At 34.9% G+C, this 14,629-nt stretch overlaps 1 protein-coding gene across 7 annotated transcripts in view; it reads left to right on the top strand.

Annotated features, from left to right (window-relative positions):
• LOC138310846 (serine-rich adhesin for platelets-like) overlaps positions 1-14,629 on the top strand; it is a 168,384-nt gene that overhangs the window by 119,560 nt on the left and 34,195 nt on the right. For all 7 annotated transcript variants that reach the window (XM_069252173.1, XM_069252172.1, XM_069252170.1 and 4 more), the window contains 3 exons: positions 3,566-3,751; positions 6,442-6,651; positions 8,345-9,028. In XM_069252173.1, the coding sequence (XP_069108274.1) occupies positions 3,566-3,751; positions 6,442-6,651; positions 8,345-9,028 (1,080 nt within the window). The remainder of the gene's footprint in view (positions 1-3,565; positions 3,752-6,441; positions 6,652-8,344; positions 9,029-14,629) is intronic.

The following is a 14,629-nucleotide window of genomic DNA, read 5'->3' as shown; positions in this document are numbered from 1 at the left end:
CTAACTGTTAGGCTTAAAAACTAGGTGTCTTGACTTTAGCATGTCTAACATATCAATAAATTCAGTAATGTAAGTTAACACAAGATTTGTGTCTACATAAAAAGGGGAGGTAATTATAGGCGGTGTAAGAAGGTGAAGGTCAGAACACAATGGCTATGTGATGACAGAAGTAATATAGAGTGGTACAGTGAGTGGTCTGATCACACTGGGACTATAGCAAGTCTATCTCTTAGTTGTTTAATGTTAGGAAAGCCAAATCATTCTATAATGGTAAGATTTTTAACTATTTCTTATAAAAAGGCAACAATCAATTGAAAATATTAGTGTTCTCCTCCATTTTAATGGCTAGGGTGGTGGGGGTAAAGAGATTTTTTATCCTATCTCATGAAAGAGAATCGGTATTTTGCTCCCTCCTAATAGTGGGGGGGGGGTGCAATGTAGGTATTAAGTTGCTCAGGCCCACTAGCTCCCTGTGGGGGTATAATTATTACTAAGAGCTTCCAATCAGTGACTGATTAATTACTTATTAGGCTCATCCTGTGGGGGAATATAACCTGTAGAGTAATATATCGCCTCCCTGTGGGGTTGATACTATCTGATATGTTTTGTAAGCTGCCCCTATATCTCCTAGCTGGATGATGGTATAGTATCAAGTGGCCTAGTGGGGGGGTTGATCTCCCTAATAGGGGTCCTGCCTTGGCCCTCCATTAGTGGAGGGATTAAAGAAGGGGAAGAGGTGATAGGATCACGCCCTTTAGAGCTCACTGGTGGGATGGTGGTTACATCTTTTCAAAGCTATGTCCCAAATAATTTTGGATAAGGATTTGACCCCTCTACATATTGGTAGTGAAAACAGCTATCACAAATGCTGCATTCCCTAGCTCCATCAGGTCATGTCTCCTTTCGTCTTTGGGCTTAAAATAACTGCCACAAATTCTGTTTTTCAAACCCCCAATATATAGGGCATGCTGTTTTCTTGCATGGCCAGACTCCTTTAATTCTGGGGGGTTATATTGTATCACTGTCCCCATTTTGGTAGTAGAGCTAGGGGATTGATAGTATCCTTTGTAGGGCCATTGTCATGTACTGACTGTTGGGCGGTTGCTTTTCTCCTGGTACTCTCTGTCCTACTCCTGACTTGATTGTAGTTAAATAATCCTGGCTGTAAATTATTCAATAATTTAATTATCTCCCAGTTTTCTAGGTTCTGCCCCCTTCTCTAGTGGGGGTAGTGGTGGGGGCGGATTTGTTGTCCCTTTAGTTTAGGGGGATATAGTATATAATTAATACCTGCTGCCACTCTTGCAGGAGTAGTGATAGAATCAGCCTCCTTGTCCCTACTGGTGCTGTATGACAGGTATATACCTAGATACTGGTGCTGTATGACAGGTGTATACCTAGATACTGGTGCTGTATGACAGGTATATACCTAGATACTGGTGCTGTATGACAGGTGTATACCTAGATACTGGTGCTGTATGACAGGTATATACCTAGATACTGGTGCTGTATGACAGGTGTATACCTAGATACTGGTGCTGTATGACAGGTATATACCTAGATACTGGTGCTGTATGACAGGTATATACCTAGATACTGGTGCTGTATGACAGGTATATACCTAGATACTGGTGCTGTATGACAGGTGTATACCTAGATACTGGTGCTGTATGACAGGTATATACCTAGATACTGGTGCTGTATGACAGGTATATACCTAGATACTGGTGCTGTATGACAGGTATATACCTAGATACTGGTGCTGTATGACAGGTGTATACCTAGATACTGGTGCTGTATGACAGGTATATACCTAGATACTGGTGCTGTATGACAGGTGTATACCTAGCTACTGGTGCTGTATGACAGGTGTATACCTAGCTATTGGTGATGTTAATGATGTGGAGGCCTGGCATGTGAAGGTCAGGGCAGGGTGTCTATTCACAAAGGCAACATGTAACACTAATTAACACCAGGGAGACGACCATTAATTAACAACACATGTACGTGTGTAACGTTGTTCGGAATGTTGTAGTTTAGCTTTGTGAGGTGACAGAGCACCTTCTGGTCCAAGACAAGGAACATCCTGAAATATCATACAGCATGTACTGTAATATTGGGCATGACAGTTACCTCAGAAAGATAGAGAGGCTCACCATGGGGGCTGGAAGTCCTGATGGGGCTCACCATGGGTTTTAATTATTACATTACTAACCCAAAAAAAACAAAAAATATTCTTGATGGGTTTTCTGGAATCTTTTGATATACAAAAATTGTATTATGTGCAAGAGTTTTTTAAGTCTCTATCAGGTTTTTATACCACTATGAAATACTGGAAGCGCACATATTATGCAATTCCTACTCAAATCACAAATTGGTTCTGGCAATGTTTATGAACAGTAAAAATTGTGATAATTTCTGCGATGCAAGAATCTTAGCTGTAAACAACTTTTTTTTATGTGGCCTTTTCATGTTTTGTGATGAGTTTATCGTCTGTTCTGTGCTCGGCTCCCAGTTCCTCACAGCTCTCTACACCAAAACGGTTTCCTGTTTGCTGTGTATAACTTTTCTGTGAACTTACATCAGTCATGGTCATAACTCTGTCTACACAATTAACATTCTCCCCCATCAGGAGCCCATTTTGTTTCCTTCCAAGTTATGAAAATATATAGGAATATTAAAAAAAAAAAAAAAAAATTATTGCCTACACATCAAAAGATATGGGTGTTTTATGAAAGGGAGATAATTCATTGAATTTTCCATGATCGTTAAATTTTTGTAGAGCTATTTACATTTAATATTGTAAAAGTGGTAAACAAAAAGTTATAACAATTTTATTGACCAATCATTAAAGGTCATGGTTGTTTTAAACAAGGGAGATAATTCATTAAATTATGATATGATATTAAACCTTTAGTGTTCTATTACATACTTAAAAACAAATATTTATTAATTTAATATTTATTAAATCAGTGAGCAATTTGTGGAATTGGTTATTTACATCCATACAACCAACCATACCACACCCCTTATAGGGCCCCATATATACATATAAGATCCTAAACTCTCACTATTTGATTACCCCCTTTTGACCCCATCTGTGACTGGACATATTGTTGAATGGACCAGATCCACACACTGGACATAGGGTTAACCCATGAGGGGGCCTCCTCGAGGCATTTTGGCAAAAGGTATACGATTCTAGTTGATCTGCTGATGGTACATGGATGTACATTTCAGAGCTTACATCTTGGTTACTATGGTAAAATTATAGTTCCTGCTCACAGACATTTCCAGAGACTTTGTGTGAGGGAGGCAGTGTCTTATTATAAGACTAGAATTGTGTAACAAAGAGTCTATAAATGAGGCTAAATTCCTGGATCTAAAACTGCCAATATTTTGGAATATTGTATGCAAAATATTTGTTTTTGTTTGATTTTTTGGTAAGTTTTTTTCTCATATCAAGTTTTCAAGTGTTCGAAGTGTTTTCTGATTTTTTTTATTGGTTGAAAGTATAGGCTTAAAGCTGTTGTTCATTTTTTTTTTCCAAACATTTTTTTTCTAGACGTGAGCGTAAACATCGTGGTGACAGTGTTGGTGAGGATGAAAATGAAGTCTCTCTGCAGACGGCCAGTGTCTCTATGGCTGAGAGGATCTATAACATGCAGTCCCGACTCGAGGAAATAAAATCAGGGCCTGTTACTCCTAAAGCGAAATCAGGCACAACAACTCCAAAGTTTTCATTAAAAAGGTAGGCAACTCTGATCTCCTTTACATACATAGAAATACCATCTCTGTGTTAACATTTTAAAATGTATATTAAAAACAATGACTGCAGAAATATATCAACTTTGAATGTGAATTTTACTTTACATTAGGCTAGTCTATTCTGAATAACATTGATGGTGCAAATATTTGAATGTAAACTATTTTACTTTAAAAAAAGGCTTGGGGAGCATTTTCTTCATTTAGATATGTCAGAATCAGTTTCCATAGCAACACAGAGAAAATATTTTGTGACCCTAAATTCGATCACAAAATAAGTAATCAGTCATCAATTTATCTCATCACTGCACTTAAAGGGAGGTAACCTAGTACAAAGTCTCCCATTTTTTGTTTATGTTTGAAATACAACTCTATAACCAGAACACACAATGTATTTATTACAATTTTAAAGAGAGAGAGAGAGAGAGAGAAAAAATTACACTTAGATAACATTGAGAGATTTAAACCTTTCAAGGCATTAAGATTTTTGTCTGTTTATTTTTTTGTCTCCTGAAAGAAAAATTTGATATTCGAGGACAAGTATTCAACTGTGAAATTTGGGTGTAGCTGTTTACTCAGATAATGTAGTGCCAGTGTTAATTTGGATGAATATGTAAATAGTGCATTGACAGACCAGGATGTGTTCTAGTTCAGTTGATAGGATCTGTATTTATACACATTCAGAAGGCTTTCGGTGCAAGTTTCAGTGATTGCCATGAGCTGGGTATGGTAGCTAATGTGTTATACAGTGAAATAAGGATTATTTTAAATAGAAAGAAGAAAAACCCAAAGGTGGTTCTCTGTTTTGATTATTTCATTTTTAGATATTTAGATGTTGCTGGTAAATATTTGTTTTTCATAATATATAATTGCTAAGAGACCTGGCCTGTTCCCCTATTTCTTTATCATATGGAAAAGTCTTCTTTATTTAGATGAGTCCATTATCCACCTAGAGGTACATTGTATATAAATAAATCCTCATTTAAAGAAAATCTAATTAATAAAAACAAAGAATCCTGAGAGTCTACAGAATATTTTGGAGTTATAATATAAATAGCTTTAAGACACAGATTTCCTTCCTTTGTTCAGAACTTATTTATTTTCTCAATAACACCTGTTTTTTCTTGGTAAATGTAAAAGAGGCACCATGGATAATAACTATCATACCAGGCCTGTTAGGTGTATTGTAAATAGTGAATTATCTCCAGGCTACTCATCCAACTTTGATGTATTTAGGATGGAGATGGGTTAAATAAGCAGAGAAATAACAGGTATTCATGTTTACCTTACCATATAGAAGTCTTAAATCAAATTAGCTCATATAGACAGCTTTTAGAAACTCACAAAAAGATCCACAAGGTAAAGATTGGCCATCAGACCCCCACACATGATAGTAGATTATATGCCCCTAGGTTTTAGATTATTTCCCTTTAGTCACAAAATTTGGTTTAAACTTGCCATCAGACTTGACCTAATGAGGATTCTAGATTATCTCCCCTTATTTACTAGATTACCTCCCCTTAGAAAGGAACTAATAATCATTTATAAGATCATCAGACTCTGCTCTATTGTGATACTAAATCATCTCCCCTTTATTACTAGATTACCTCCCCTTTTAGTTAAAAGTTATAAGCTCATAGGTACAGACTTATGACACTGAATTATCTCCCCCTAATTATTAGATAATCTCCCCTTAGTATGAAAATATCAATTCAATATATACCTTTGTGTAATGCTCTTTTCAGGTAACCCTTAAATTATCTGTTACATTTGATATTAAGCTGACAATTCCATGAGTGTTGCTCTGCACTTGTAATTGTATATGTATATTGGACAGTCTGTTTGTTTATAATCATGATTTATATCTAGTCTGGGGTAGTCTGGCTCTGTCTGTCATAATCTCATTTGTCAGATGGAAGATGCTTATAATCTGATGTTTATGTGTTAAACATTTGTATATGTACACATGTACCTGATGATGTATATGTACACATGTACCTGATGATGTATATGTACACATGTACCTGATGATCTTTTCATGTCAACAACTAGATGCTATAGCTGGATATATACTTCCATAATGTAAGACACCTTTATATGATCCAGTGGTGATTTAAGTTCATCATTTTAAACATTTTTACACATAATATTTCAAGATATTCATAGAAAATTGTTCTTTTCAAGCTAGCATTGAAACCTAAAACAAACAAGCTTATGTTGTCAGGCGTCTTTGTGAGATTTAATTTGATAGATCATAGATTTATTTCATAGATTCTATGGTGTTAATCAAGGTGATGTTATATTAGGTTCCTCACTTTTATTAATGGAAGCTCAAAGTCTAAAAAGAAAAAAATCTGGTGCATTCCCAAATCAATTTATCTGATACAGACTACAGTCAAACCTGTGTATAAAGATCACCCAAGGAACAGAGAAAAAACGGTCTTTATAGACAGGTGGTCTTTATACACAGGTCACTTTGTATTGAAATTGACTATTGGGACCCGAACAAAGTGGTCTTATTATGCAGATGGTCTTCATACAGACGTGATTGCTAAGCCAGGGATGACAATATATATCACTCATATGGGAAAATTTAAAGATAAAAGTCATAATTTATTTTCAAGCTTTAACTATATATTTACATCAACATTAAATATATTTACATTTATTTTCCAGGGGTGAAAGTCCAAGGACTTCAGCGAGTTTTGAATTTTCTACAGATCCGCCTTCTGTATCTGGTGAGCTGTTGATCGAAAGACTGAGCAATCTTGCTGATCAAGGGAAATCGGTGACGTCAAAACGTAAACAGTTCCAGGAAAGTAAACGAGAGGACTGGCGACGAAGAACTACACCGGTCACGCTAGAGGAAATCCAGGAGGCAGATAGGTATGTGTTGAGACCTCTGATTGGTCAGATTTGGTGATCATTGATTGGTGTATATGTAAAGCATGATGAAGGTACGTGGGAGGGATATTTTACTCGGGAAATGAATTTGGTTTCAATTTCTGGTTTGTTTTTGTATCTTAATTGCCAGAAGCAAAAAGCAAAAATATTCATAAAGCAGTTTTCAAAGGAATTCCCAAAGATATATGATTCTTTTTGAAATTATTAAAATTCCTAATTTTCTGAATAAACTTTAAACTCAACGTTGTCTTAGAAGATATTCACATCCACTAACTATGATGTTCATTTCTTTCAATCTGTTTGACATTCAGGAATAAAACTGTTCAGTGTTATTACTCGAACATCGTTCAGATAACAATAGAATTTCTTTGCTTAAACAAGTGTAAATAGTATAGTCTGGATGCTTGGCTAGAGAAAAAAGCCTGCAAACATTATTTACTTGTTTGACAAGCATCTGTGTGACATAGATTTGTCAGAACTCGCTGACCATGAAATCAGGGTCACGCACCCCTTGTTAACTGACACCTCATCCCGAAATTCTTGCTGAAATAAAACCTTAGAAGATGTTATCGTACCATATATACTAGGGTGTTATATTTTAGCTAAGTCTTCATATCGCTACTTATATATCAAAATATGCTTTACATTATGGTATACGATCTGCTATTATGTGGTGTGTCTATATATAGCTTGATATATATTTTGTTTCGCCCATCTGTGTTTTAAAAAGTCGCCCACCATGAAAATTGTATTCTTTAGAAATAAGGAAAAATTCAGGAAAGTTAAAAGGATTAAGTTTAGTCACAGTAATTATTTGCTTTAAATGTAAATAGATGTTTCTTTTTGTCGCTTTATGTTTTGTGTGTGTATTTATTTCTAAAACATTTCTTTCCAATTATGTAAGCTGTCCTATAATCACGGTAAAAAGTGGCGTATTATTATTTCAGATTCTGAGTCAGTTACATTTGTTCCGATCATTTAAGCCAAATTATTGTTTTGTAATTGGTGTTTATTTCAAACTCAGCGTCAGTTATGTTCAAGCTACATCATTGTTTTGTAAATGGTGTCGTTTCATTTTAAATTTTCACTCAGACACGAACTTCCTTCCATTACATCAGAGCGTAATAATAGGCGGTATACGTTTTGTTACAAATGATGATATACTATTTCAATAGTTCGGGTACATGAGATATAAATAGAAATATGCCATATAAGTATCACACGATAGGTGTAGCAGGTAGTCAGGAAAGTCGCAGTGGTGTTTACCTAGTATAGAAGTGTATTTAGAGGAAAATGCTTCAGGTAAGCAGACATGCTTTAAATCTCCCACAAGTTACAGATTTTTTGAAAGACTTTTTTAGGGAGAGGGGAAGGGGCATAGAAATGATGAAGGTTGTAAAAATCTTGTTTAAAATTCTATGATTTCACTCTTTAGATTGTAGTATAAATGATATTATTTTCAATGAATGTTCTTAGTCTTAAATTATTGCGACACCATTTACAGGAATTGCTTTTCTTTTCCTGCTTTATGTGTAAGATTTCATTGGGTAATTGTGACTATTTTAGAGGTTTTTGTATTATCTTTTGTCTTTTTAGGTGTGGCATGCTTGATGTTGTAAACGTACACATATTTATTTTGTCCTTTTCCCTTTCTTTTTCTGTTACTTGCTTACAGTCTAGAGTCTGTGAGAGCGTTTCGAGCTGAAGTGCTTCGGAAAGCTTCCACAAATGTGTTCCAACAGCAGAAACAGAAACCACTTCCTGCTAAAAAGACTGAATTTCCTCATCTGTATCATCGCTTAAAGCCAGCAAAATCTAGAAAGGATCGCCACAAAACACTTCCAATTACGGCAGCTGAGTTGAGTGCCATTCCCGAGGGTCAAACAGGTGAATTAGTTACATACAGAACCAAAAAAGACAGTTACGGAAATCGAGATTCAAAAACGGATTCTGGAATACTTTCCGACGTTGAAGTGGATTCTCAGTTATCAGACAGAATGTCGGACAGTTTACGAAGTTTGAGTGTCGAAACAGACTTAAACGACGATGACCCTGCTAGGCTTAGTGTGTCAGCTAAAGCATCAATATTTAAACAACAAATCGAGGAAAAGTCAAAATCGGCCAGCGGGGCCAAGCGATATATAGACAGGAAGAAACGTGAAAGGTCAAGGACACAGCCTGTGACTGAAGACGAGGTGAAAATAGCTGCGACTATGGGTGATGAAGGAACAGAAGAGAACGAGGAAAAGGTAGAGGAGGAAAAGAAGGAACAGAAAACAGAAATGAAAGAAGAGGAAAAAGAAGAAGTTGAGGCTAAAGCTCAAACAGGAAATGAGTCTGATGACGGTGACGTTTCCAGGTGGGTAGAATGTCTCTAATGGCAGTCGTTTAACCCATTCCCCCCTGAAGACTCATTTAGATTCTTCTAGTGTAAAGCCTGGAATAGTCCATTTTGGAATTTCAGGGGGTCAATGAGTTAAACCTAGTGGAAGAATGCTTTTGACGGATGCACTATGTGTTAAATGTTGTAGCATGTTGTAGCTTTAATGTTGTGGTATGGGTCCATGTGGCATGAGGTTGAGGTATACGTAATGTGGGGTATGGATGGTTATGAATTCCTTAATGATTTAACTCTAAACATGTAGGTTATGTTTATCATTAATTTAGAAATTTGATCAGTTATCAAAAGTTTTTGCCAAAATCATCTCCTGTTTCTTATTTTCCCAGACCATTTCTAGACTTCCAATGATCTGCAGATAAGATTTCTGTCATCTATGTAGATCAAGGTTATTTGGAGGTCATTATAGTGTAATTCCCGAGGTAAAACTGAGGTACTATTAACCTAACCTTGTATTACTGACCAATCTGTAAGGCTTTCTTCCATTTCTATACCTGTAATTGACCATTATGAGGAGACTTTATAGACCTCAACTAATATCCAAGTGTTTAGAAACCTTATAATTACATTTATGGTCATTTAATGACCTGTGACCTCTGACATAATGGAGATGACCTTTGGCTATTTCCTGTTGACCAATTGACCATGAATGCTAATATGACAATGGGCCGAACATGTGCATTTATATTCATGAAGTGAAGCAGACACCTCCACACCCACACCCACAGCTTGTCAACTATATAAATAGCCACTTTTATGGTAAAGACTATTATCATCCCAGTTTGACCTCTGAACTCCAGCAGTTTAAGGTCATGTGACATTGAATACAGGAAAGCCCCTATCAAAATTGGCCATAATATGTATATACACACAGCGCAAGTTACAAGTTACGCTGGTATTCTAATGTATTAGAGCTTACACATATATACACATTTTAGTATAAAAATACTAAGTGGTACAGGAAGTATGTAGAGATACCTGGATTTTAATTTTGTGTTTGTGGACATATAATGGAGCAATGTTATTAGCAGGTAAACTTTTTATTTCTGATAGGGAAATCAGTTTTCAAGTATTGATCGGAGCTATGAATGTGTGTAATGTTTACTTAGAGTGATAAAAGTGTTTTCCTCTTTATTGATAAGGGGACCACTTCAGGACTTTGTGAATAACTTGCACAGCTTGCGATCAACATATATAATGTATGATATATACATCACACAGCTGACATTTTCACTAATGGCTGTTCAGAATTGTTTTTTGTCATGAATCATTAGTTTTGCAGAGCTATAAGATGATGCATGAAGCATATATGATTATATTCTGGGCCTTAAACATTCATTGCAGATTGAATATTTTAGGTGCCTCTTCATTCAGATCAGTTTAATATGCTCTCCTACTATACTGCAACATACCATGCTGAGAATCTCGGACTGAAAAACAAAAACAATATCATGGTCAATTATTAAATGAAAACCCCACCATGGTATCATATCATTTCAACTCAAATTATCCCCCCTGTTTTATGTATTAAGATTATCTCCCTTAATACATCTGATTATTGATTGTTCTAAGAATGAGATAAACATAATATATACAATGTAGATTAAATTATCTCCCCTATTTTGTTGAATGATACCCCACCCCCTGCCCTTGATTAACTCCATTATTACCCCTTTGATGAAACTTTTTATCATAGCATGATAACCTCAGTGATTAAATTATGATGTAGTTGTCTCCCCTTGGCAATATCATCTTTTCCTTTTGAAATAAATTGTCTCCCCTTGTTTACCAGATCATCCTCGGAGTAAGTAGCTTTACAAGCTAGAAATTAAGTACTATTGATTTAATTTGCTTTAATGTTATTAACTTAATCATGATTGCAGAGCAAAATTAATTAGATTAAGTTTGTGGTGAAATGGCTAATTTTGAAATTAGTGCAGCTAGATTTAATTGTAAAGAAAATGAAATGTAGTTAACAGATGGTTCAGTGGCTAGTCAATGTTACTTTAATGATGAAACAATATTACACATATCAGTAAGTTTTCTTCTGGAGATCATTGACTGTTGAAGATTTCACAAATAAACCTTGAAACGTTTTGCACAGCAGCTTTTTGACATTTATAACATCTAACTGCTTGTCTGTGTTTTGAAAATATTTATTTTTCATAAAACTGTGAAGCATGTATCAATGATATGTTTGTGTGATAGTAAAACCAGCTAAAGGTTGTTGTGTATTGACCTAACAATGGGTTGAAGTGTAGATTGTATTGACCTAACAATGGGTTGAAGTGTAGATTTATTGACCTTGTGAAAGCTTTACTAACCAGACAGATAAGTACGGTACTTCCTACCCTTCAGGATCCGGTGTGACCTTGTATGATTTGAGTTAACACTCCTGTTTTACAAGGGACCTGATACATAGAAGGTTTATCTATACGACATGATTATAAATCTTAAACATTAGGAGAGAGAGAGCTTTGTATAGATAAAATACTTCTAAAAATTTCATAGTTTGACATAAGAGGTCTATCTATACAAATAGGATTATAAATTTTCAACATTTCGGGAGAGAGAAAGAGAGCTTGTTTAGATGAAATACTTGAGACAATTTTATATTTTGACGTAAGTGGTTTATCTTTAGAAATTATGATGATTCTGAATTTTCAACAATTTCAGAGAGAGAGCTTGTATAGATAAGATAATTTTAACCATTTCTTATTTTGACATAAAATAGGTGGTATATTTACGAACATAATTACAAATTTCAAGTTTTCTAGAGAGTGCACAAAGATAACAGTTTCTCCATTATAAGTTTGCAGATATCAGTTTTAGATTTTAAGTTAACTGGTTCACGAATTTTATATACCACATGTAAAGTGAAATGGTCTAGTACGTTTACACTGTATATATAACATGTTTTTCTTATTTGAACATAAACAGTCCATCAGAAACATCTTTTTCATATTACATTTCCACATAAAAAGAAAATAATAAATATCTTTCTCCTTTTTTCATGAGAGATTGCATTTGTCCTCAGTGATAGAGAATTTAGTGACAAGGTTTTAGATTGAATGCATGTTATGGTGGAAACTACAACATTTGTTATTGCATACCAGCTGATAAATTCAGACAAATTAACATAAGATATTTATAAGGTTGGTAAGAGTACTTATAAATTAATTACCTTGTGGTTAAATAACATTCCCTACTGATTAATTAGCTGTCAACTGATCTACCTGTCATTGTTAGCTTAACGAAGCAAAATGTAAACAAACATGGAAGCAAAATAAAAATAAACATCATCAAAAATGTTCAACATTTCAGGAAAACTTTTCAAGAATTTACATTGAATTACTTTTAATTTGTTGTCCTAATTAGAACAGTATAAATATTAGGAGGTATGCCATAAGATTGAAACAGTGTAAAAGTTTAACTATCATTCAGCTAACTATGCATTTTCTCAATAACTTCCACCAGATTTATCAGGGGAGGTAATTCTTAAATGTTTACATCCATTGATAATACATTTAATATTTACTATCGATAGTGATTCAAAATAGTATAAAGTTTCAAGTCTTGAAAGTTTGGTTATATGTAGAACATCAGAGGGAAAAGGAAGAAAAAGTGTGCTGTTATATCAGAAATAATATTTCAGAGATTACACCATAAATATTTAATGAAAAATCTGTTTTTCAATTGCAAATTGACTATGAAAAGGTATGATATTAAATTCAGTTTTGAATGATTAAATTAGAGTGAAACTCTTTAGAAAATCACAAAGCTATATGACAAGTTCAGTGTATGTAAGATGTAGATGATAAATGACCACACACGCCCAGTAATGTGGATTATGTGACGGTCGTGGTGGTGGCGGTGGGTTTACCTTCGATGGACGGTACAGGTACGCCAATGATCTAGGTGTTTATTGTATGATACGTAATTAGTTTATCATGCTAATTAGCATACATGGCAAGGTGATATCACAGTCCAGGTATGTACAGGTAAATATTGTGTATTGGATATGATTCTGTGGTCCATCCCCTGATATTTTGTGTATAAGGCGAGTGTGTATATACATACCCCTATAAAGTGTTTACCAGAGATAACAGCTTGTCATCATTTAGAATATGATGATGTATGATTTTGAATAAGGGAAAGGGGAACAGTATATAGTTTCATACCAAGCCTATTCTATATAAATGACCTTACTGTCTATCTAAACTTTGGTTGGATTAGTTTAACTTCCTATTAAAATTAACATCCAGGGTCATTAAGAATGTGTTGGGGTTAGATGGCGGAGGAAATCCAGAGTATCCAGAGAAAAACCACTGAACTAAGTGTTCAGTACCTGGCAACTGCCCCACATGGGATTCAAACTCATGATCGACCAAGAGGTGGAGGGTTATTGGTTACATTTGATTAGATATTTAAATCACTTAGCTATCACAGCCCTGAAGAAACCATTGGTATAGGGTCTTATTTAGTTAGCTTCCTTGATGATTTGTCATAACTATCGCTTCAAATTATGAGCATATTTCAAAGAACATTACAGCCTTAATTAAATTTGACAATATAAAAAAATAATAGAATCTTACATTTGTCTGTCAAGGGGACATGGATATCTCAAGTGAAAGATTTTGGCTGTCAACCCGAGGCTTTGTCTAACGCGTGTGAGCTGTCTTACACCCCCCCTGTGTATACCAAGAAAATTTGCAGTGTACCTGGACAAAGTTGAATAAGTTCCAAGATTTTCAATAACCCACACCTTGACTATAATATTTAGAAACTGTTAAAGAGCTATAGCTATAAACTTGAAGTATACCTAAATCACTTAAAGATAATTGCAGTGCGTCAATGTTAAGTGTTTAAGAGGACATTTTGGCCATGTAGAATAAAACTGTCATGAGTTAATTCAATAACATCATCTTGTGAAACATGGAAGCATGCATGTTCACAGAAATGATGTCACCAGTGACCCTACCTTGACTGAGATTAATTCTAAACATTATTACACAATAGGATGCATTAGTTGTCTGGGTTTTTTCAAACACTTACATAGGAAGATACTGGGATGGTTTACTCTATCCCATACCTCCGTAGGAGAGTCATATTTTATGTGAGGTCGACACATGAGTGTTTCTGTGACAGTTTACATGACCTGGGCTATTTTTAGACCTGTCAAGACTTTCTGAAATAAAACAATATAGGTATTCATTCCTTTTAAGAATTAACACCTGGCGTTCTTCAAGGTGTCTAAAAAATACGAGCCATTCTATGTCTGTATTATCATGGTGCTATTTTACTCTATGCTCACCACCGATATCTACAATATCAAAATTAACACAAAATTTTACTTCATAATTTTGTCTTAGCATCATATCTGATTCTTTAGATATTTCACCCCTGAAAACACATTAAAGCTCTTCTAAATCAAAGACTAGACCAGTCCATTATGAAATCTTGGGGGTGATCAAATGAGTTACATTTCAACTAGGGGGAGATAATCTAGTGATGGTGGCCAGTCTGACTTGTTTCCGTGTTTTTTCATTATTTATCTCCTTT

The sequence above is a fragment of the Argopecten irradians genome, chromosome 16, assembly GCF_041381155.1.
Source record: "Argopecten irradians isolate NY chromosome 16, Ai_NY, whole genome shotgun sequence".
Classification (NCBI taxonomy): Eukaryota; Metazoa; Mollusca; class Bivalvia; order Pectinida; family Pectinidae; genus Argopecten; species Argopecten irradians.
Note: the sequence above shows the minus strand (reverse complement) of the source record. Positions and strands in the feature narration are given on the sequence as shown.